The 25,331-nt window shown below is 45.8% G+C and overlaps 1 protein-coding gene across 2 annotated transcripts; it reads right to left on the bottom strand.

Annotated features, from left to right (window-relative positions):
• Positions 1-2,773: 2,773 nt before the first annotated feature.
• GOLM2 (golgi membrane protein 2) lies at positions 2,774-24,210 on the bottom strand. Of its 2 annotated transcripts, XM_082061275.1 has the most exons (10): positions 23,537-24,210; positions 17,826-17,880; positions 16,763-16,865; positions 15,605-15,695; positions 14,554-14,698; positions 13,825-13,905; positions 13,374-13,472; positions 11,793-11,966; positions 7,476-7,643; positions 2,774-4,436 (listed from the first exon to the last, which is right to left on the bottom strand). In XM_082061275.1, exons 1-10 carry the CDS (start codon positions 23,861-23,863, stop codon positions 4,363-4,365), a joined length of 1,317 nt encoding a protein of 438 aa, XP_081917401.1. In that variant the 5' UTR covers positions 23,864-24,210; the 3' UTR covers positions 2,774-4,362. The 2 variants fall into 2 exon arrangements, with proteins under 2 accessions (XP_081917401.1, XP_081917402.1); XM_082061276.1 differs by lacking the exon at positions 7,476-7,643.
• Positions 24,211-25,331: the final 1,121 nt, after the last annotated feature.

Raw genomic sequence — 25,331 nt, forward strand, 5'->3', positions numbered from 1 at the left:
ATTACCCCGTTACTCTCCTGGATGCCAAATTCTGGGCTTTGCATCTTGTCGCGGCTGGGCCGGCACCGTCCCCCTGTGCACAGGACACGAACAGCGCTGGGTTTGCTCAGCCCCACGCTCTCCCAGCTCCAGGAGGCTGGAGCGGATCATGGCATGATCGCGCGTGTCTCTGAGCTCCGTTTCAGCCACCCCAGACCCGCTGGGCTCGGTCCTGGGGATTCGTCCTCCCGCCTCGGCGCTGGGTCTGGATGTGCCATCGGGACCCCTCAGCCAAGTGCTCCCTGGAGAGGAGGAGGGTCCAATCTCCCCTTGAGGAGCCTCTTCCCTTCAGTGAGCTGTGGTCAGAAACCCACAACAATCAGACACTTCACTAATTAGCCCCGTGAAGTGCTGAGGTTGAGGACTCTGAATGAATCAAAGCTGTTGTACCAGGAGTGCGCTCAGTGTCACTCTGGCTGCTGCTCTCCGAATAACTTCCCACTTTACTACAACTTTCAGTGTGATTTGGATTAGTAGACTGAAAAATGAAATGCAGGGAATGAAACAGAGAAAAAAGTCTTTGCGTTACCCCTTAATAAAACTTTTGCAATATTACGATGTATTGCAAAGTTAATTGGATAATTCCAAGTACATGTGTAGTCAGTGCCAGGCCTGAGGGTGATTCAGCTGTCCTTGCAGTTCCTTCCAAAGGATAAACACAAAACTCCAAACTTCCTGTTTTCATGTTTTTCACTTTTCAAAGTAGGTCTCTGAGAAGGGAGGCTCTTGGCCACCAGCGTCTTACACGTTGGTACAGGTGGCTCAGATGTAGATTGGGTAAAAATATTAATAAATAGATTTTTCATATTACTTTTGAATAGTGCTTTTTCTGTTTCCCTTTAACCTCAAGTCAGTAGGAAGCCCATTTTTCAGCAACTGTATTTAACCCAGTTTAGGGTGCATTTGCAGGGCTGTGTTGGGGGGGAGTTGTTATTCTTTATGGACTTTAAAAGGAGTGAACTAATCAGAAATCATTCTAGAAAAAAACCTGAATAACTGTTTTCCAGTACAGTCAAAGTACGCTCTGCCCCTTTTGTAAGACTACACTTGAACGCATCGCCATGTAGATTGGAATTATCTATAGCATGAGCCTTCCCACCAGGCTGGGAGCTGCGGCCATCACTGTGGGGATGCTGGGCCAGGGTGAAGATGCTTTATCTGATTGTTCCTGTAAACCAGTTCCAAACAGGAGCGCTGGGTGTACGTGAATGTCTGGCTGGTGGGTCAGGGCAGCAGATGTTTCAGTAGCTCACTCGCTGAAATGTGTCAACATTTTGTGTGCTGCTGTTGCCATGGAAACGGGTATTGGCTCCGCAGAAATGGCACAGGGATTTCAAAATTACATTTTAAAAAACAAAATCAAGGGAGGTTAGTCAGCCTTATTTTGACTCATAAACACCGACACTGGTGCTGAACAGAACCTGTCTTTTGAATATATTAGGTGTAGTCATGTGAATTGGCAGATCAGTGATTAGTATTTTAAAATAAAGTTTTTTAAAAGTGAGCTAGTGTCTGATAGAAGTTTATTAGAGAAATGTGTGTTCATTGCTTTTTGTTCAGCACGTTCTCTCCTCCATACCTGAAATCAATCACAGCTCTGGCACCTCAGGCCTCCACCTTCCCAGAGAGGTGAAATCCGTCTTGGGGAGAGCTACACATTTCAGCCAGTTGGCAAACTACACTTTTAAAAAATACAAAGCGGCTTGTGAAACACAGAACTTATCATTTTTTGGTTTGTAAGCTTCAGCAGCATGTCCAAATGAAGCAAGCCCCATTTTGGGGGCTATTGGTTTGCCTTTGGAACAGCCTCCTGCCGGCCAGCTCCGGCACCCCACTCAGCACGGCTGCAGCATTCAAAATAGGAGTGAACTTATTGCTTCCCAGGATATTGTACAGACCAAATCTCACGTGAGATTGTGGACAGGGAGCTCCAGGAATTCTGAGAAATGAAGATGTGTCTGTTTGTTGTTGTGGATCTTCAGCTCGATTCCTCTGATGCTGGTTTTCCAGCCCCAGCAGCAACAGACAGCTGGACACAGCCCAGACAGACGGCCAGTGCGAGGAGGAAGAAGAAGAAGAGGAGGGCGGGAGGCAGAGCCGCAGCAGGAACGGGACCCAGAGGGTGACGCGAGAAGGTGGTTGGGCTGCAGTGCTGGGGCGGGGAGGCAGTGGGAGCTGCAACGGAGCCACCAGCAAACACAGCAGCAAGGAACATCTGAACCACTGGCACTGTCCCAGAACACAGACCAGAGTGGAATTTGTTTGACAGAACAATTCCCCTTAGAAATAAAATTCTTTGAACATTGGATCACTAAATAATGAAGGGTAAAGTGCTTAGTGACCTAAATTAGATTCCTTAAAAGGCTACCCACCAAGATCAAACCGTGGTTCAATACAGGCCGTACTTCAGCCAAGTACTATCCCAAAACACAGAGGCGAGAGGTGGTTTGACAGATGCTCATGTCCCCCCTTTCTAACTCGTATTTCTCTTGTACTTGGCCGGTTCTGAAATAAGCTGTAAACCTGTATCAGTTTCTGAAGGACCAGCCCAGCAAAGGAGAAGGAGGGAGCGCTGGCTGGGACCAGCTGTCCATCTGAGCTGCTCTGCCCATCGCACCCAGCACCGGCCTCGTTACCCCAGAACTGCTGCTGCTGTGTCAAAGTCCCTTCTGTGGAGCCCTAATTTAATCCAATTTTAAGAAGTCAAAAAAAAAAACCAAACAGAAGCCTCACATACTTTAAACAACTTAATTTATTAGAACCCATAAATGTTGCTTCCATTAGAAGAATCAAGTTAACACCTAATTCAGGGTGAAATTACATTTTAAGACAAACAAAAAATTGTAATGCTTAAATACAGTATTTACTGCAGACTGCTATTCTGAGACTCCTGGTACAATTTGTCCTTCTCTTGGGGCATTAGGACAGTATTTAACTCCAAACAGGTCCAGCAGTTCATTTTCAATGGGAAGCACATCACACCATGTGAAGGGCTGTTCCCCCGTCTGCCTCCCCCAAGCATGAAATGAAGAACTCAAACCTTAAACAAAGAGAAAACCCTTGAGATGCATTGCCAGAATCTGAAATTTTTATTTCTAGTATATTTAAGATTGACAGAAGATCCCTGTAGCAAAAAAAAAAAAAAAAAAAAAAAAAATCATTGAAATGTCTTTAAAAGGTTCACTAAATTGGCATCAAGCAAACCTTAACTGTTACTTCACATTGGAACCTGAGTACAGAGAGAAAGTACAATCACCCATGTCCTAGGCCCTATCATTCTTTTTCACAGTAGCCCTTTTGGAGAAGCAGGCTGGGTTAATAATCTTAATTTCCACTACTGCAGATCAACAGAATCATTTCCATAAAATCCAGAAAGTGCATAAACACAGAATACAAAAAGTAGCTAACTTACAAACCTTCCGCTACAGAAAATCAGAACGTGGAACATGGCAGATGTTCAGAGATCTGTACCAAGTGTCAAACTGCAACTGACAGTGAGCGCAGAGGACGATGTGCTGGAGGCAGCAAAGCAGTGACCAGGGGCAGCGGCTCCAGCTGCTCCTTCCTCACTGACACACCCGCTCTCCCCGGCACACACAGACATTCCTTATACGCTGTGCTCAAGTACTTATATTACCTTTTAAAATAAGCTATTAGTTACACAGCTTTTTCAGGATGTATCAAATTATTAAAATCCTAATGTCACCGATTTCCAGCTCTAGCGATGAGATTTGGTCACTGGATACAAGAAGTGGTACTTGGTTCCCAGGACTGTCCAAGTCTTTCCTCAGTCACACGAAGGAAGGAGCAATTATTTAAACCTTTTTTCATTCTCGACTGATAGCTCACCTGCAAACGCAAACCCACAGCACTCGGGAGCACAGCAGGAGGGTTTGTGCTGGTCCAGGTATTCCTGTAGAAAAGGAGTCCTTTGGCTGTACATCGGCTCCACAGTGTTTGTTACATGAGATACAAACTGTACAAGTTCTCCAGTTTACAAAGTGTTCTAATTGCAGAAACAATTCAGCCCGTATTTATAGTATCGGTTTTACATGTAAAGATTAATACAGATAAGGTACAGTCTAAGTAATTGGCTCAATGTAACAACAAAAATGTAGTTTTAATACAATCTGCAATAATACAACTATGTACATATGTACAGAACTGTTTCCTTCTGGTACTTGGCTGACTTTGTGTGTGCTCATCCCTTTTAGTTATCGGCTTCCTCTAAAGTCAGAAACGCTGCAGTAACAATGGTTCAGTGTTGCAGCACTTTGGGTTCCTTGGTGAGATCTCTCTGGCCACGTTCCCGGGGGTCCCGGCTCAGAGAACGCCCTCCCCGAAGCGCTGCTTGCCGTAATCCACCAGGTCATTCTGGAGATCGCGTTCTTCGTCATCTGCAATTAAAATATTCAGATCAAATTTGATGTGATACTACTAACAAAAATATCTAAAGATGCTTTTCCAGGATGTGCTGCCTGTGCAAACATCCAAGTCCATGCTGGACAGGGCGATGGGGAACACGGCGAAGGCGCCTGGGCTGCGCTCAGTGCGGCCACGGCACTGGGAAGTCGGCCCTCGGAAGAACTGGGACTTCACACTATTTAGTATCTTTGGCTTTACTGCAACCACGTTTCAGAGATTTATTGACTTAAGAGATCTGAGAACCAATTAAACTTACTCCTGTAATTTGAGAACGTTCCTTTAAACGTTTCCAACTCTCCCACTGAAGCCCCACTACAAGCTCATCTGCCCTGGGAAGTTCCACTGCCATTGTGAACCCTCTCCAGAGTTAACACACGAAGGTTTTCCCAAGCACGAGCACCTCCCAGCAGAGCAGAGGATCAGAGGTGAGCAGCAATCCCTCCTACAGACGTGGCACATCCTTCAGCCACAGGATTCTCAAGAGAGACTTGTACGAGCATCAAAGGCAGCTCTCGACCTTTCCAAACCTGCTCCCAATGAAATCCCCGGTTCCTCTCCCAGCACTGCTGAAGAATCAGCAGCACGTTTTTCATGACAAACAAGCCAGGCTCCGGGTCAGTGCTCAGCCCATGGGTCTGATACCTCTGGGACTGGGGTGGGTGACACAGGGAGTTCCACTCACAACCCACTCAGGGCTCTGGGATAGGGGTGGGGGATGCAGGGGGTTCCACTCACAACCCACTCCCAGCTCTGGCCTGGATCATCACACAAAGATCATCCTGTCATTCAAACCCAGAAGGACCATCTCTCGGCACTGCTCTACTCTGTCCTACTCGTTGACTCCTTGGACTTTGGTTTTTAATACTCATGAAAACTTGTGAAATTAAAAAAAAAAAATCTGGTGCATCTTCAGTATAACCATTTACTGTAGCACATCATCAAGAAAATGCACATTCAGTATTTTTATCAAGTGATGTTCTAAAATAAATGGTAATGTTGTGAATGCTACCTGCCCTAACACAGACCTCTCCTGTGTGGGTCCCCAGCCGCCTTCCCTCAATAAGTGAAAAAGCCCTAAAACTTCCATTTGTTTCAATTCATGAGCTTTTGCTGCGTTTCAGAGCTGTGTTCTTTTATATTCCAGAAAGAAGCTTGTTTGCAGGGAAGCACAGTTGAGGTTTACGGACGGTAAGTGGCTCCCGAGCAGCTGAGGCTCATCAGTGTGACACACACCTTGATTTGGTACAAACCCACTGACGCAGCGTGTGGACACCCCTTGATTTCTATAACCCACCACAAACGTGTTTCCTGTGGTAGAAGCCAACAGCTTTCCCATATCATCTGGCGTCTCCAGCAGGTGAGGAAAAGCAGGAGCACCAGACTGGGCACCAACATCCACACGAGCCCATCTCCCAAATCTATTTGCCTCTGATAATTTCAGTGTAAGGCCCACACATTTCTCATGGCAACAGAAAAAACATGTTTAATTAAATTGCTTTGTTTGCACATGCCACATGCTTTGTTCTAGCCTGATGCAAAAACCATGTGATGTTTTTCTAATAGTTTTTAAACAGAAAATCAGGTTTTTTTTCCTCCCTAAACAATTATAACCCCCACAATTCTACCCCCTCCTACCCTGTAAACAAATTAGCGTAAAAGTAAAGCAGACACTTTTTCTAAAATGCTCCTTCTGAAGTACCACTTGCCAAGGCTGTATGATTTATATCAAATAGTTATTAGGAAACAATATAACCCAGGGCTTGGAAAACGAAGCCTGAGGTGGTGACAAGCCCTGCCTGAGCCGTTCTCCAGAGGTCCCTGTCACCTGTGCCACCAGCCGGTCCGTCTGTCCTGCAGGTTTTCAGCCCGTCCAGCTCAGGCCAACAGAGCCACAGGGAGGCGCTTTTATGAGGCCACTTTGGTCAGAGCTTTGACTTTTTCCAGCATCCCTTGCTCAGCAAGTTGCACAAGCACCATCGCTACCATTTTTAACAATTTTCCACCACTTGCTGTTACATCATCCGAGCTGCCGCTGCACGCACAATGTGCCGGGTTTGCCTGTTCCTGACCAGATCCCCGTCGGTAGGAGCCAGCCTCCCACTCCACAGCCATGGCTGTCCGTATGTCTGTCCCTTCGTTTGTACCAGCAAATTACGACCCGCTAATGACCCACCCGCAGGAACAGGCCTGGGCAACCCAGAGTCACTGAAATCTGCTCCTGCAGTTTGGAGCAAAAGCAGCAGAACAGGCCACATCTCCTGGAGCAGCAACTTGTCATTTTTATCAGCAAGTTAATTAACTGCCCAGGGTTCCGATCCATACTTTCCTTTTGCTTGGTCAGGAGTTTCAAACTACTAGCCCAGCCAAAAAAATGCTTATACTGCAGAGTTAGATACATACCCACAAAAATCAGGTGCTTTTTTATCAGCTTTTCCCATTAATTATGCTTGGATACCAATTAAACTACCAGCTAAACCCTTGCATTATGAGGATCAAAATCAGGGTGCCTGTAGAACTGCAATTTTGTTTCTTCCCGTTCTGCTCTTTATTTTGCACTTTCTTTAACTGGAAATACCATATATGTTTAGGTAACCATTGTGACCCTAGTGCCATGCAAGCCCTGCCCAACACACCCCCCAGGAACCAGGTGGCGATGGCAGATGTGGGCAGCCGAGCGAGGAAGCGACGCACAAAGCGCATGCAGAACACAGTGAACATGCAGGTGCGGGTTGTGCTACCACCAGACAGAGGAGTTGGGCAGTTTGGTTAGCGAGGAAAAGCAGGAGCCTGTTGAATCTGTGTACAGGGCACAGAAATTACACTTGGAATTGCGGCCGGAGCCCTCCCTGCATTGCAGCTCAAGGCAGGGGTGACAGAAGCAGTAATCAGAAAACATTCTTTTATCTTAGAAAATTTTGGTCAGCTAAAAATAGTGAGGCTTTACACAAATTCAACAAGTAAACTCAGTGTGGATTGTATTACAATGGGATGGAGACAAGGCCCAAGCTCACCTTGGACGTCTTCTTCTCCACCATCACCATCCTCTTCCTCATTGTAAGCCAGCTCAGCCTGCTTGTCTGCCTCGTACTCACCCACGTTCCCATCATCCCCATTATAATCTGCCAGTTTAGAACCCTGCTGTGGATCAACAGGGGACTCATTCTCATCAAAGAATCGGCCTGTGAAGTAGGCAAAGGATTAAGTCAGAAGCAGAGAGAAAAGAAACAGGGAGACTCGAATCGCAAGCAGGCAGCAGGAGAAGAGTCGGGTGCTGTCGGGGTTTCAGCTGGAGGACAAGGGGGGAGAGAACAAGGCGGTTCTGGATCAGCTCCTTGCAGAAAGGACGTGCTCAGCCCTTTGGTGTTTGCACCTTGTGATACCTGATGGTTCTGAGCTTCGCTCTGGGGAAGCATCCAAACAACAAACTCCATCTTTGAGTATCTACAAACATTAATTCATTTTCTTAAAATGCTGAAGAGCACGGAGTGGAAGGTTTTGTATCTAGACTCGTCTCTGAGGAGGACTGGCTTTTTTCCACACGCAACAGAGCCACATATTGCTGAGCTGGGACCCGGAGATGTCTGCAGAGTGTGCACCATCCTGTCACAATCCAGCAGAGACCCGCCTTGCATCTCTGAGCTGATTTCTTTAACTACCTCATTCATTTGGCTTTGCACTCTGGCTTCCGATAAATTCTATTTTCAAAACACTGAACCGAGTATTTTTGTCTCCCAGCAAAGAATTAAGAATAGTTCCAGATAGTGAAATAACACACAAGAACAAGCAGGATGAGCCGGAGCTGTGACGCGAGCCCGTGGCAGGTGAGCGGTGCCGTGGCCGCTCAGAGCAGACGTTCCACGGGGTACAGGGAGATCTGTGCAAGTCCCGAGCAGCTCAGTCCGCTTGCCCATTGCCTAAAGAATGCAACAAGGAGCCTGCAGAGGATACCAGCCTGAAGGGATTATGTATAAATGAAAAAAATAGGATTAAAGTGCAATAGCAGTCTTTACAGGCTGGAAATGGACGGAGGCAGAAGCCTGCTGAGGCAGATGTGATTTACGGTGGGAGCAATTAAACAGAAAAGTAAAACTGAAGAATGTGATTTCAACATTAGGATTAAAAAGGAGGTTGGGGTTACAATGGACAGGTGTAAAAATGAAATTATTTCTTAAAACAATGAAAACTGTCATATGTGGCAGTTTACAGAAATCAGGACAGAAGCAATCACGTAGGGCTCATCTGGGTGGGAAAGAAGAGCAGAAGAATTACATTTAGTGCAACTTGAATGTATAGAAAACTTTCCATTGCTTTCATACAATAAGCAAGCACCACCTATAATCTGCTTAGAAATCAGAAGTTTAATGTATCATTCATTCTCTATTCATTTCTAATTGAGTCATCCTTGCTATCACTGTTTGTATTTTTTGACACTGCATCATATATAAAAAACAGACAGAACTGTATGATTTGCACTTGTTAAATATAAAACAAGCTATGGAAAGACAACTGAATGCACTTAACTTAGAGAAAATCCAAGCCTGCAGATATGCCAGAGACACTGTGACAAATCAATCAGTAACAAATTGAAGGATCAGCATTAGGCAGCACTGTGACCTGGTGAGCTGCGGCTCCAGCACACCTTCGGGCTCCTGTTCCCCACTGCAGGTGCTCCCTCCTGCTCCATGTGTTCATATTTCAGCTTGAGCACAGCAAGGGAGGGACAGGAGAGCCTGAGCACACAGAGCTCCCAGCAGCTGCCGTGGGCTGTGGGGCTGGAGAGCAGCCCCAGTGGCCATCACACAGGGCCACGAGAGACCAAGGCAGCAGGTGGCTCCCTGCACAACCCCGGGGAGAACAGCAATACCCAAACATGGGACACACAGAACGGTCTTGGGATACCAGGACTTTAGGGAAAGACCAGGAATCGCTGGTAGCCAGACCCCAGCAACACGCCAATTGCCTTCTGAAACACACAGACAAGGTATGACGCCTCGCTGGTGGTGTGGATCTCCCAATCACTGTGAATGAGTGCCCGTACCACAGGCATCCCACAGACTGGGAGGCACAGGGGAACATGCTGCTGTAAGCACAAGAGGCCAGTGACAACACGGGATGTCGCTGATGCTAAAATCTGCAGGTGACATTTGCTGAAATGAATTCTGAATAGACACACTGGACCTCTCAAACACGCTGCTCAGAGCAGCAGCCACACGCTCACCACCAAGGACCTGCTCACAGCTCCAGCAGCACAGGCTGCAGGTTTTGCTGCTCCGGCTTTGTGCCAGGAAAAAGAACAAACAGTGACACTGCTGCCAGTGTCACTTGCAGGTTCTATTTCTGCTGAAACCAAACGACCACAATGTGCCCACCTCTGGACCTGGTACCAAAGTTGCTCTTTATGCTAGCAAAATAAAAAAGGAAAATATCTTTTGGGAAGAAGTTCCCCGATTCTGAAATGGGACAGGGGTGACAGCTGCCCTGACCAACGCTGGCTCATCCCGTGGGCTGGCGCACACCGAGGCCTGAAGCTCAGTAACCAAAGCCCCAGCACAGAACCATACGGTGACAGTTGCGTGCCAGAGCGGGGATGGATTCATCACCCACAGACTCAGCAGAACAGCCACTGATCAACACAAAACAAACCTACAAACCCGGGTTAGCTATTCCCATACGCGATAAACTCTCTCCATCATTACAAATTATTACAAATGTGAAGGAGCAAAGAGAAAAGGAACAGACTAATTAGTGACAATGGACACCGAGTTCCTGTTCCCAGCCTGAGATGGAGACACATCAGTCGCTGCCCTGTCCCCAGTCGGCCCAGCCTGCCCCCACAGCCCCACTGAACCCCTGAGCTCTGCAGCTCTGTGGTCACTCGGCCAGACCAGCACAGGGGCTTCGAGAAGCTCCTTGGATAAACTAAACACTTACAAATCTTGGAATAAAGTGTGGCAGCAAAGCTCGCACAGGTTTCTGCCAGTTGTGAATACAACCATCCCGCTTCAGTGGAAAGATCCACCAGTGATAATGAAGTAACTGAGGCTTCCCTAAAGATCTGTTTCTAGAAAACAACAGTAACTTGATGTCCATTCCCTGCCTCTTCAACCCTGGCCTTTCTAGGGCTTTTCCCCCCTCACACTAAAGCCTATAATTTTTTTTTTCCCCCTTGAAGTCCTTTCAGCTTCCCATCATCATTCTTTGACATTTAAAGCCCGAGGAGGCCCCAAAAGCACCAGATGAAACAGACCTCATTACTCCATCCTGTTATCGTACCTGACATTGCTGTTAGCACATCCCAGAAGAAAAGCCCCACTTAAACGTTTGTTAGGGACTAACACCCACTGCTGACTGCAGAGTTTTTAACTGAACTGCTGACTTGCTATCTGTCACTTATTCTCCATTATTGATTATTCACTACTTTTATATGTACAAACTTGTACATTGCTGAAACCACATCTCATCCCTTCTTTATCATCCAGCACTCAAATACAAACAGCACCAAAGGCTGCACCTTTGCAAACCTCACAGCAGCTTTACAAATACAACTCCTAGTGACACCCATGCCTGGAATATTCTTTTCTTAAAGCTGTGCACCCACCAAACAACAACTTCTTCCCGACCAGGTCTCCATGAATTTGCCTATGACAAAGCCACATTCCTGGGTTTATCACAAAAATTAATTCAGAGTTTCATGTTCTCAAGAGTGACCCTAGCTTTCAGGACTACTTGCTTTCACTAAAAGTGATTAATGATTCTATTTCAACAAAATTGTTATTTCTGTACCACTGTTCATGCAGCCCACAGAACACACACAGGTTTCTCAGAAGGCTCTAGAATCCTTTGTTCCTCCCAGTTTTTGTGACCTGAAGGTGGCTGTTCTGACCTAATCACTTGTCATCTTGGAGTACAGACAGATATATTCATGGAAACCAAAGCCCAAGAGAAAGCTACTTAGCAGGGAGTACAAAGAAATGTAAAGTTGAATTTATAATAACATTGTATTTAAGTCAAATAATACAGTGTGAATATAAGTAACTCGGTATCAGACGTATCAAAAGTCTTCCCTTAATCTATTTAAATGTGTAGTAATTTCCAAAAACATCCCAAAATTCCCATAAGCAAATATTTTTTTTAAATGACTGAATATATGTAGGCAAAATGTCAGATTAAGGCCTGTCTTTCAGACAGGAACATATTACATTTCTTTCCAGGCCTCCTCGCCAGAAGGCCACCTGCTGCCATGGTTCCTGTTTGCCAGACAGGTACTATTACAGATAGAAAAAGTGATTTTCTTAATATATTGAAGTATGTGATATTGGCTAACTTACTTTGCTTCATCTTCTGCAAGTCACTAACTCTGCTCTTTGGGATTTTTATATGGTCCGTCTCAATTTTTTGTTCTTTCTGATTTTCCATATTTTCTTCAAAATTTAAGTGCTGGAGAGAGTTTGGAGGTATCTGCTTCACAATATCGGTGTTTCCGTCACTCTCACTGTGGAAACCTACAGAATAAGGAAGCGTTTGGTTTTTATGTGGTTCCAAAAGAAAGCTATAATGCTACTGCAAAAGATAATTAATCACATTTTACTATGCAATCAATCCCAAGTTGTTACCTTCTCCGCTGATTTTCTGATTGTATTTAAGTGCTTGATGAAGCCCAGAACAATAACACATTTATGTATTTTTTTTTTTAATTCTCCTGCTGATTCTGCTTTTCGAATCTACCAAACATTATTTCAAGAGCTGTGATCTGAGGAGAAGGTTGCAACAGGTCACGGAAGTTATGCTAAAAATAATAAGCAGAATCCCAGGACTACATAACCAAGGAACAGAGAAAACCGCAGTCCTCCTGAAATTCACATCAACCTTCTGTTGATAAACTCTAAGTTCAACGACATAAGTGGTTCACCTACTGTCTTTCATGTTTTCTCTTTAATAAAAGTCAAAATGAAGGACTGTCTCACAACAACAAAAAGAAACAAACTACTTAAAAGATTTGACATTTGGAAACAATAAGCTTTAAATGCGTATCGAGACTTCAAGCCCACTCATTTAGGTATTGTAATCTCCATACATATCCATTGCAAAGGGAAAGAAATTAAGAAATACTTCTGTCGCCTTTTTGCAAAAGAACCAGTAATGGACATAACAAGAAAAAGCTGTTTGGTCACATCACAACTATATTACCAATGTTATATTTAAGGGTTGTTAGCAGGACAGTATTTGAATGTGCCACTTGCTGCTCAGATATAACCTAACATTCTCTTGGACATTAAAGCAAAGCAAAGCAAGTAATCCTGAATTGATCAACGAGCACTGCATTTAAGTATATTTTCTATGGATCTGTGTCCTTTCTAACTGCAATTCTTCTAAACCCTTTCACTGCAGGACTTTTAGTTCCCTCAGATTCTAAACCACCTCCACATCACCCTCACGTGAGCTGTTCACAGAAACACTGAACAAGTGATAGTTTAATCTGAGTCTGGCTACCGACAGGTCCAACAATCAACTCCTGATGATGCGCTGCAGCCCTAATTAGCACCCTAAGGAAGAGTCCTCACTTCAAATACTTTCCTCTGCCCAGTGAAGAAATCTTGAAGCACTTAACCTTTGAAACTTCTAACTCTCAAATTTGGCTGATATTGGTCAAAATGCTCAGAAATTATTGGGTGCGGGGGGAATAAAACATGATCATAGACACAGCAACCCCAGTGCCTTGGGAAGCCAGGCTAAGGATTCACTCAACATTGTACCTGGCAGAAATAGCTTGTTTTTCTTTTTGTAATCACATGAAATGCAAAAAAAGGGGCAACGGCTCTGTACATCTGACATTCATAAGATGGCAGCAGATATTAAATGGTGCGTTTCCTACAAAATATTTACTTGATAGCCACTTATAAGAGTTTTACCTGGTGCCAGATTTGGAGCATGGGGCTGTTCGGTTGGTAGATTTATAACAGGTTGATGACCTTCACTTTTAGGAGCTGAAATAAGTGGCTTCTTTAAAGCTGAAACAAAATATGTGGACAAAAGCATTAAGTGAAACAACCAGACACTATGTACCAGGTTTTCCTCTAACAAGCCTGTAAACTTTTGTTGTTGTTTTTTTCTTGTTTTTGAACCACAGATGAAAATGTAAAATGCAAGATCAGGAGTGGGGAGGAGGGAATTAGCAGAAGCATTCCATTTTGAGAATTGAAACCTCTAAAGCACAGTAAAAATCACCAGATTTTACACCCCACTTTATTACCATAGGCAGATTTTAAAACTTCACATTCACTATGAAACACATGGTATTCAAACAGAATGTATACGCTACCACAAACCCAAATCTGCAAGTGTTAGCATATTTCTCCTTACCAGTGGGAGTATCTTCAGCTTTAGCAGGGTCATTATCTTCTATTTCAGGCATGCCTGCATCTCCTCCTGCTTTGAGTTTCTCTGTAAGACAAGAATAGGATATTCTGCCTTATTAACCTTTCCATTTGAACAGTGAATTTCCCTCTTGTGGAAGGCTCTACGACCAGAAGAAAAGTCCTTTATTCACAGAACACGTCCCATATTGATAACACAACTACAACACTCCTCCTATTGTACTGTCCCAGTGGCTGAAGCTGCCTTTGGAGCGGCGCTCCCACATCAGCACGCTCTTCAGAAAAGGATGGGACCAGCTGTGCTGCTCCTGGCAGCAGAGCCGGACAAGCAGGAGCCTGGCAGAACAGACACAACTGAACCAAGAGGTGCTCAGTCAGCAGCACGAGCTGTAGAAACAAAGGGAACCGATCTGGGAACCCATCTGTCCTTCAAAGCAGCCTCCAGGCAGCAAAAAGCCACAGTTGTGGGAGCAACAAGATGCCAAACGAACTGACAATGTGCACACAAAACTGTGCAAGGAACTACCTGCATAAAGGAGGCGCCAGTCTCTGGATACCTGTAAACTAACTTCGCACAATCACATGCAGCTAATCAAGTTACCTGAGCCAAATAATTCATTGATCTATTTCAGAGAAATGTACAATTCCGTATGATAGCACAGGACACAACATAATTGGCCCATTACCTGTCGGAAATAACGAAAAAAGGAAATACCTTTGCCATTTACAACATGATCTGAAGGCTGCTCATTCTTTCCTGTGTTTCCATCTTCTGCCTCTGGAACAGTCTTAGATATTGCCTGGTTATCACTATTGGGACCTACTTCAGGATCTTTACTGGACTGACTTTTTTGTGTGGCCTGTTAGAACAAATACATAAGAAACCAATATTAAGCATATCCCTGAAAATCACAAAACAAAAGCCCTAAAATTCAAGATTACCTTGGGTAAGCAAAATTACATTTATGCACTAGATGATCACCAAAGCAAACAGCAGCAGAAGTCCTCTACATGCAAACCTGAATCCTGAGAGCAGGAGGTGAGAGTATGGACATGGAACCAAACAGAAAATGTAAAGTACAGCATGGCTGTGTGACATTTTTATTGGCATTTGTAGCTCTTAAGTATCACACAAACAGGTTAAGGCCTTGAGGGTCAGGGCACAGACTTGGAAACAATTCTAGGCTTTAAGAAAGATCTGACTGAAACCTACTTCAAGTCTGCCTTATTATTTGACATGTGTGTAAACAGAGACGAAGAAAGGAAATGAAACTAAGAAAAGCAGGTTATTTCATCTGTTTGCAGGAAAGAGGCCCATATTCTACTGGCAGCTTGCACCATGTAATTACACCCTTGATGCTATTCAAAACCCATTGTTATTTGCATCATGTTAGCACCTCGAGGCCCCCACAGAGATCACGTTCCCCTTGCAATAATCTATATACGAGTGTAAGAAGAGACTATACATCCTACCCTGGAGAGCTATAACATAATATCCATTTTTCAGAGAAGAATCTGAAATCCCTAGGAATGTCATCATGTAAGAAGGCTGTAGCACAGCCAGGAACTAAGCCAGATCTTCAAGGCTCAGTTCACTGACTGAGCAAAACAGGCAGCTCTTCTTACAATAATCCCCCCGAGGGCTGCTCAGGAAAATATTTAATGCAAAGTTATGGGAGATACGTCCATATGTCTGAAATGCTGAGTCAAACAAACAGTGGACTTCGGGCTCTTCTAATTTAACAAACAACTGAGCTGCATGTTACCTTTTGTTCCCACGCAACCTGGTCCATTAATTTCTTCATGTTTTCTTCATGTTGCAGTCTCATTTCCTTGATCTGCTGCCCGCACTGCAGACTTGATAAGAAACGCATTATTAGTTATATTTCATTTATTTTATCTGCTCTCCTACAAATAAAATAGGGGGGAAAATTAAAAAGCGGCACAAAAAGCCAAACCTGAGATATAACTAGAATAGTCTGTCCAAAAAGCCGTGTCCTGGAATGTGTGTGGAGTGGAAATGGACTGAATACAGAAAGAAAGCAGAACTGGGAAAACTATGGACAGAGCAGAAAAACAGTAAAATAAACAGAATGGCCTTGAACATATTTCCTCCAAAAACTGGAAAGCAACCGAAAAGTCAAGCTTTGCAGTTACTCTGTCATCAGCACATATTAAATCCACTAGGAAAGCAATGTGTCTCCCATGGCTGTCAACACAGAACCCACACAGCTACTGCTACCGGTTACTGCCACCAACCCAGCCACAGGGGCTGAACAACAGAGCCATGCGCCCCGGCTTCCCCAACGAGCCACAGACACCAACCCCATTCATGCAAACTCCTGTGTCCCACAAACACTCAATGCAGCACATACAGCGTCTTTACAGCACATACAGTGTGTGAAAGTTTCCAACATTTTCCTGAATGTAAACCTCCCTCATTCCTCAAAGCTTCAGGGGCAGCTGTTCTCCCTCCTCCTCCACCAAACACTTAAAAGGCTGAAGTCAACTTAAAATTTCCATCTGCACAATGCTTTCAACTTTAGCTGAAGAAAATAAAATTACGCTTTCAGAAATACAGCGATTAACAACCCTAGCAGCTTACAGAACTGCATCAACTAAACTCTCCCAAGTATATGTTAACCAAAATCTTCATGTTATAAAAAAATGCAGTGACTTAAAATCATCCAGTGCTGAACAATTGCAGTAAGTCAGACTTTTCTTAGGTCATAGCTCACTATGGGGGAGGAGAATGCCACAAACCCCAGAACTTTAAAATCAAACAACTAGCTAAGTCAAAGTTACATCAAGTGAGTACACTCCAGTTTGAGGATAAGCAGAAATAGGATTAATTGGCACTTTTTAATAAATACAGACCTCCATTGCACACAAAGCTCTAATTGCTAACACTCTTGGAGACATACCTGTCGTATTCCAATCTCCGTGCAAGGTGAGTATTGTTCTTCTTGAACTCATGCAGCTGATCTTCCTGGCGAATGAACTCCTGACGTAATTCTGCTAGTTGTTCTAGACCAAAAAGCAAAAATTAACATTAATAGAGAAGTATACCCCACGGTGGATACAACTGTCAATATTGCTATACAAGTTAAAAATATGCCCAAGTTTTACGTTATTTCTTCTGGATATATGTTAGGGATTCTTTAACGTCAAAAAAATGCCACTTTACATGTGTATGCCAGATGTCACCATGAATTATAGAATAATTCTTCTGATACTGTGCCAAAACCCCTAAGTTTTTCTTTATCTTTCCATTCGGAAGATTTACACAATGCTATGTCACCTATCTGTTGGAAATCCCCTTAATTTCCTGAAAGACTCTGTTATTTTGAGCAACACAAAAGCATTAATATGTTACTTTAGGCAAGTAAGCCAAATGTTCTTTTTCTGCAATAAATGAACAAAGGAAGGTACCTCCACACTATGCATAAAACCAACACATATTTCCTGTCTCCACAAGTAATTGCTCTAGAAGTTCTTCTCCCTACTCCTCAGACTGCAAAGAATTGTGAAGTTTCCCCATTTCCAGCTGCGAGCGCCCAGCTCCGGGCAGCAATGACCTGGCTCTGCCTGCGGCATGGCCACGACTTTGTGGCACCTGTTCCAGGCACAGGGAGACCACAGGCGTTGGAATCACATCTGTATAGATCAGCCTTCAAAGATGTTCTCTGGACCTTCTCTAACCCAGTGTAAGTATTAAACGCTGCTGATCCAAAGTACACTGAGCTGTGCATTTGGTCAGGAAAACTATGTTATTAGTGTTTTGGAAGGAAGCAGTGCCAGGACACACGCTCCTGCAAAGTCTCTGAGCCAACCCTACAGTCAACCAGGTGAGGTAATAAACAAATGTAGTGAGAAGTCACATGAGGTGATGGTCCAGCATCACTCCAACTGTCATTAAAATGTATTCTGCAGTACCTAGGCAGTTAAAAAATACACAGCTTCACAGCGTGGCCACAAATTCCTTACCCTTCAAACGATGTATGTCTGCCATTTGATAGGAGATGTTGTTCTGCAGCTTCATCTGAAAGGAAGAAATAGTTATAGAAATACAGACAATATCAGGTGCGTTTGTTTTCATTGTAAATACAGGGTATGTAAAGGGTTATCGGAATTACGTATACAAAGTCCTTGTAAATCTAAGTCATGTATATTTAGTTATGTGTAAGTGATATCACCAACCTAAACACTATATTTAGGCTTTGCTAACAAGGACTTAAATTTATTTCCAGAACATGTTTCTATCAAAAAAGTAGATTCTGTCAGGACTAAAATAAACACATTGCATCTGACACTGCAGGAGGAGACACTGAATTTCAATGTCAAAGCATAAGCGTATAAAAATACACAGTATCATTAGTAAAAACAATTTTTACTTAAAGTATATTTAAAGTAAAATTTTTATGTGATGCTACCTAATATTCATAGCACACATCTTATTTTTGAGAGAATCTTATACCAGTAGACTTCCACAACAGCTTTTACTTTAGAATTTTTAGTAAGGGAAAAATAGCAGTTACAATACATAAGAAATGCATGTACACAAAGTAATTAAGACGTTTGGTCTTGTTCTTACATTAAGACATATGTAAAGACAAAAAAATAGCAGAAATGAAGAGAAAGCTGCACATACTGTGAAACACCCCACAAGTGCCATCAGGCAGCGCTGACGCTGTGATGACTGTTCTTGTGGTTCCCCGCAGGTAAGAGCAGCGTCTCTAGAAGGGGTGCGGGCAGAAGGCTGTCCCGCTGGGTTGACCCCTGGGAACAGCCAAGTGACATGTGGCACAGGGGACACACACACTATGGCAATGCCAGACGGATCCTGGAGATCAGCGTCCCAGCCCCTTCCCTACATTTCCTGCCAAAACAACCCAAAAGGTGTCTGCCCTCACTTTAAGACTTCCTCCACCTTCCCCGTTATCACATTATTCATTTCTTCACAACGTTTCACATAATGTTTGTCGTGTTTAGCAGAGGCACTCAGGCCTGACGCAGCCTGTCCCGTGGGGGTTGAGGCATTTATAACTGTAGGAACCGCGGCCATCCAGGAACTGCCAAAATCGTGATTTTCTGCAGAACGTTGTGTTCACTGAGGCGGCAGCCAGCAGCACCGGCTCCTCAAGAAACAACCCCGGCAGGTCGGCCATTGCTGGAATGCGGGATCCCTGCCCGACACATGGACTGTGCCAGAACGCCGGTCACTCCGCAAGGCTTTACCCCCAAAACAGAATGAATGACAGATGATGCAATATTGCGGTAGCCTGAGAACCCTGACTGGATTGCTCTGAAACACAACACCAAATCGGGACACCCAGCAGGACAGGTCAGGAACATCTCGGTGTGTTACAGCCAGGCTGCTGAGCAGCAGCTACAGGTGTGCTCTGCCCCCAGGCACGGGATGCACAACAAATAACCAGGTAAAAGCCTGTGCTGGGCTTGCCGAGATTTATTTCAAAATGAGCCCTGTGCTGGGGGCCTCACACAGATACACAACACAACAGGAACCGCTGAGCAGACACCAGGACAGGGGAACAGGTACAAAAACATCAACAAAAGTCTCTTCCTCTATTTTGCAAAGCCACTGGCAATAGCGACCAATTTTTTCCCATCTTTCACTCCAATGCAGTTCTTTTCCCAGAACCTGCTAAATCTGCAAACCAAGGAGATCCTGGGAAGCAGCAGGTTCTGTTTTCAAACCTCCATCTAGCAGAACCCACAACTCTTCCCACCGCCACTCCCGCTCATCCTGCAAAATGTCTCACTGGTGCTGGGCTGGGCTGCCTGTCTGTCAACAGGAGTTTGATGTGAAGACAGCATCAGTTTTGTCACACAATCTTGCAGTTTTGCAATTTTGAGTTTCAGAGAAAAGCAACAAAATTTATACCCAAACCAGCCCAGCTGACAGCAAATGTCCCTAATCTGAAGGATGGAAAAGGAAGAAGCATTTTTATGATTCATGGGATCTGTTCCACCTACACAAAATAAAGAAGACATTCCACAAACCATGGCACAAGTCCAGTTCTTTCTGAGCTGCGTCCGCTTTGAGTCTAGACCTACTTGTACTCTTCCTATTTCTCAGTGGCTTCTCAGACCCTTTCCAAAGCAGTTGAGATGTACAAAAGAAATTTTCTGTAGTTTAATGAGTTCTGCACAGGGAAAACCAAAAACCATGAAAAATCCCATGCATGCTGGAGCTATGTACATGTGAGGTAGCCTTCCAGCATCATTGAAATTGGTAACAGTTGTCATATAATGAAAGGCGAGGTAAGGAAAAACGTTAGAGAGTTTCTCTCTGTGTACAGCAGGACAGAACTCCGGTCCTGATTAAATCAGTGGTAAACTGTACACATGCACACTCGTATTTCCCTGCGAGTCATTGCTCTATCTGGCCAGACCAGTCTCCGGATTGTCTGTGGAAGCAGCACGAGCTGGGCCCCAGCTCCTCTGCACAGCTGGGACATTCCCAACACACTGCTCGGGCAGCAAAACTGCTGCAAGTCCATTTGTACAAAGGTCTATATGCCACAAATTCACGATCTTTCTCTGTCCACTGCCTTTTTCAGAGCACACAGTGCTATCATCAAGCAACTGGCACAGCGTTGCAGGTGACATTGTGACCATCAGGAGCATGCAGTCAGATGGAAGATGCACTCAACATCATTGCTGTAAGGCTACAGCTTTGCAAACTGAGGAGCTACCGAGGAGTTTTGGCAACAAAGAACGTAACCAGCCGCTCCCACGGATGTTTTACCAAACAGTTTCACGCTGCAAAGCATCGTTTCCAGGCAGTGGCCGAGGGCAAGGCTGTCGCGCACACCTCGTGCCAGCCGCAGCTTAGCAGGACACGGCCCGGCCCGGGGTTGCAGCAGCACGTCGGGGCTCCAGCCTTGCCACAGGCACGCTGCCATCTGGAAGCTCTGCACTGCACATTCCTGCCATTCTACCAGTTTGTTGAGCTTACTGCAAAAGGATGTGTAGAGTTATGGGGGGGGAGGGGAGTATTCTCACAGTATACTGCAAAAAGCATGAAATACTCAGGGAACTAACGCTCAGTCTCATGGATCCCCTCGCCAAACATGGGGCAACCACCGCCCCGCTCACCTTCCCAGAAGCTGCAGAGTAGGACAATTCCTCTGGTTTGTCCAAGGGCCAGCAGAGCACGAGCTCAGCAAGGTGAGCACAGGGTGACAGGAGAATTTCCAAGAACATATGCCATTTTTTTTTTCCTGCTTTTTTTTAAGCACAAGACAATAGGACATGCTCCTGCATTTGCTCTTAGGAGCAAACAATAGTCTGGCACAGTGTGAGCAGCTTGTTACAGCAAGAGAGGAGAGAGCCCAAGGTCTGGGCTGGAATACAGATACCACTGAGCTCCAAGGAACCCGCCCGCAGAAATTAGAGTTGCCTCAGCCCTGGGAAATGCACATTTCATCTTCGGGACCACAGGGCAAAGAAGACAAAGGGAAGACAAAGGAGCATCGAGCAGAATTGACACTGTCATTCAAGCCTTTTTTTGGTCAGATGCTTTATGCCTGCTACTCACTATTTTTTTTTTTTGTAACAGATCTTTAGTCTCTAAAGTACAGTCACTTAAAGGGTTTTAAAAAAAATATAGGATTGTTGCCACTTATAACAGTAGCTCACATGCGAGGAAAAGAGAAAGGGACCGTGACTGGTTATCAATAAAACACATTGCTATTCTTGCCTACTAAGATACATGGAACATTTTCAGCACAAGTAAAGAAGAAAGAATATTCAAGAGCAAGTAGCTCATATGACCTTAAATGGCACCTTCTGGAACAAAGAACAAAGATACAGGGCACATGCTGCAGTATGCATACAATTAATAAAATTAATTAGTGAGGTTTACTCATCACATCTTGCTCCCCTTCTGCTCTGCTGGTGAGGTTCGCGACCCCGAGCGCATTCTGAGCGCAGCCAGGTCTACAGAGCCCACCAGGGTGCTCGGCAGGCAGTGTCTGCACCGACCTGGGCTCTATCTGCCAGGCACCCTTGCTGCACACCCTGACTTCACACTTGCATTTTCTCTCCTGGTGTCCTACAGCAATGCATTGGATTTCCCAAAAATACAACACCCTGCAGCCTAGGGCAGTTCCAATGCACCATCAGCCTCTGGCAGAACTGCCCCTTCATCTGCCCGGCCAGGAACTGGGTTATTCCGTGTCCTCAGCAGCCCAAGAAAGGCAGTTCTAGCTCCGGGCCGTGACTGAGCAACTCCTGAGTTTCCAAGCTGCTACCCAGGCTAAACCTATTTGTACTCTATGTGCATGTAAGAGTTCAATTAAAAACAAACAAACAAGCACAACAACACAAAAACCTAAACCAAAAACCCCAATGGTTTGGAAAACTATTAGTTTTCTGTCTTCTACAAGGGGAAGCATCTTTATTAAAGCTTAACTGCTTTAATTTGAGTTCAGCTTCTCTTACTCATCAGACTTAACTATTTTGGTATCTGTATAGAATACTTATTTATAAATTAAACTAGATTTTGTAGTATCACAATAGTTTTAATCACGATGGTGTTAGTTGCATTCATTTCCAATGGAGAACACCAGTATCCACCATAACATATCTAATCAGGCTTTTTATGCCAATCTCAGAAAAAATTAAGACGTTAAAAAACCACACTTGCTGAACACACAAATAGCTAAATTTTAATGGTTGAGTAGGAAAGAAAACATAACTTTAATACAAACTAAATAAATTTGAAGGAGTCTGTAATGACATTTATGGATTCAGGTTTTCTGTGATAATTAAAACCATTTTCTTGTACTGCTCTTGAAATGTGGGATATGAAAGAGTCAAACAAACTCAGCCAGTAACAAGCCTGAGTGTGATATTTCCATAAATGCTACAGTGATAAACAGTGTTCAATTAGTAGAATTATGAACTGCATGCAAATAGAGCACGTTACCGCTCACAGCCGAGTAAAAGAACTGTCTGCTTGACTCTGTAAGAGCTGCTGTGCCGACTACGAAAGCGGAACAGTGAAAGTTGATGCATTCACTCATTTTCCCTCCCACAACAAAAGAAATCCCCAGGCCACGTTCACATAAAAGGACAAACTGAATTTTGCATTAGTTGCTCTCTTTGCAGCTAACGAAAATAACACATCAGCAACAGGATTTTTTTTTTTTTCAAGTATATGCTGGCTGCATAAGAACCAGACCCAGACATGCAAGGTACTTTGAGAGAGACAAGCTCAGGGTGCTACACCTGAACGTTAGAGTTTTTAATTTTAATCGAGGCCAAGCAAACTGTAGTTTTGAGGCCACGTTTTAAGGCTTTTTAACCGATCACAAAAGATCAAATAATATCAGCATAGGAAGAAAGGTCATTAAAAAGTAGCAGTCTGGAAAACAATGAGCTCTTAAGAGTTTTCATTGCCAGCGCACACATCGCCCTTACCAGACACTTTCAGCTCTTTCCAGGGATGCGATCACAGAATCATTTTGCTTGAAAAAGACTCTTTAAGATCACCGAGCCCAACGACAACCTAACTCCAGCCGGATCGTCTTGCAAACATCCCAACAGAGACCAGAGGCGCCTTCGGGGGATCAATTTTCCCCCGAGGCTGCAGCCGGGACACCGGCATGGCCGGGCAGGGCCCGCGGTGTCCCCGGGCAGTCACCCCCGGCCGCTGCCCCCCGCCTTACCTTGCTGTCCTCGCAGCGCTTCACCTGGCCGTCCCGGGCCTGCAGCTGGCTGCTCAGCTGGCTGTAATCCGCCTCCTTCTGCTCCAGCTGCTTCCTGTGCGAGTCCACCTTGCCCAGCAGGTCCGAGTTGCGCTTCTCCAGGCGGCCCCGGGCCACCTCGGTGCGCTTGGCCTGGCTCTGCAGCTCCGCCAGCTCCTCCCGCAGCAGGGCCTGGCGGGACGAGGCGCTCCAGCAGTTGAAGGCGAGGACGCCGATCACCGCCAGCAGCGCCACGAACACGAGTGAGGGCAGCCGGCCGCCCCTGCGGTTGGCCCCGAAACCCACCATGGGGGAGGCCGCCGGGCGGGGGCTTCACCCGCTCGCCGCCTCCGCCCGCGCAGGAGAAGGGAGGAGCAGGGACGGGACAGGGAGGCTGCTCAGGGCGCCGGAGGGCGGGCGGAGGCGCTGCCCCGGGAGGCCGGGCGCATCCCCGGCGGCGGGGCCGCGAGGGAGAGGAGCCGAGAGGAGAGCAGGCTGCCCGGTGCGGCTGAGGGAGCGGGCCCAGGGGCCGGGCTGTGCGCGCTGCCGTGGCCGGCCCAGCGCCACTCCCGCCCCGCGGGGAGGGACAGGCCGCAGCGCCGCGATACCGCCGCCCACCGCGCCGGCCGGCAGCGGCCCGCCCGCCCCGCCCTTTCCGGCTCGCGTCTCGCCCCTTCCGGCTCCTGCCTCTCGCGAGGCAAGCTCGTGGCTCTCTCATGAGAGCGCAGCCTCCCGGCGCAGAGGCGCCATCTTGTGCGGGGGAAGTGGGGCGACAGGGGCGGGAGAGGGTGTTTGTGCCGGGGGAGGGCGGGTTTCCGCCCCCGGTGACACACGCATCCCTCCCCGCCCCCGGCGGTACCGGGACCCCAAAGGGGCGGGCTGGGGCGAAATAGCGGGCGGTAGGGGCTGGGCATCCACTCGGCTTCCAGCAGAGTGGATTTCCTCAGTGCTTCCTCTGAAAGGGGTTTATGGAGGAAACAGCATGTCGTGAAATTGTCTGAGGAAATTAGTTCTTTGGTTTTTAATAAATAAAGTATTTGTTCATAATCAAATTGCCTCACACACCATTAATACTTCACGTCGCCGTGGCGGGTGGTGCCGCAGGGCGCAGGGAGGCAGAAGCTGGGAGCTGCAGAGCTGCGTCCTGTGCTCAGCACCGGTCACTTCAGAGCAGCTGAATCTGCCTTTCGGCGTGTGAGGGCAGACAGGCTGTACGCATGCAAGTTTTTGCTGCCTCAGAGGCTTTATTTTTCTGTGATGATTTAAGTAACGATTCTGCTCCATCCCTGTGGTCAAGCACCTGAGGCAAGAGCTGCAGAGTAGGATGTGGGGGAAACAGAAGGGAGCCAGTTTTCTCCTAAAAGGAGGAAAAAGAGTGACGTTGGAGGAATAAAGTGGATTCCTTTCCTGAGATGCAGAATGTGTGAGCTGTGATGACTCCCAGGTGAGGCTCAGCAGGGCAATTAAGGTCGAGTTAGTGAATGCTGGTAGCTGGTTTGGCCAGGAACATCACAAGGATTTTGATTAAAGCAATTTTAGTGAAGTCTGTTGGAGAATGAGGTTTGGGATCCTGAGCCCGGGGTGCCATGGTCACCCACCTGCCATCCAAGGTGAGCAGGGGCTCCAGAGCAGGGCTGACCATGAAGAGCCCAAGGCCACCCTGGGGAGCCTGGCACTTGTTTAATCAGCCCTGGCTGCGGGACATCAGGTCCAGCCAAGACCTAAGATCTACATCTGAATTCTTTTGTTTCAATTATTCTTCTGTTAATAAGGTTGA

The sequence above is a fragment of the Streptopelia decaocto genome (genome assembly GCF_964273445.1).
Source record: "Streptopelia decaocto genome assembly, chromosome: 9".
Classification (NCBI taxonomy): domain Eukaryota; kingdom Metazoa; phylum Chordata; class Aves; order Columbiformes; family Columbidae; genus Streptopelia; species Streptopelia decaocto.

Bases quoted from the DNA above. Each gene is read 5' to 3' on its own strand.
- GOLM2 (XM_082061275.1), bottom strand. From the start codon at position 23,863: ATGGTGGGTTTCGGGGCCAACCGCAGGGGCGGCCGGCTGCCCTCACTC. The intron at 16,866-17,825 runs GTAAGGAATTTG...TTTTTGGTCTAG, and splicing joins AGACATACATCGTTTGAAGG to AACAACTAGCAGAATTACGT. The intron at 13,906-14,553 runs GTATTTCCTTTT...CTTGTCTTACAG, and splicing joins TCATGTTGTAAATGGCAAAG to AGAAACTCAAAGCAGGAGGA.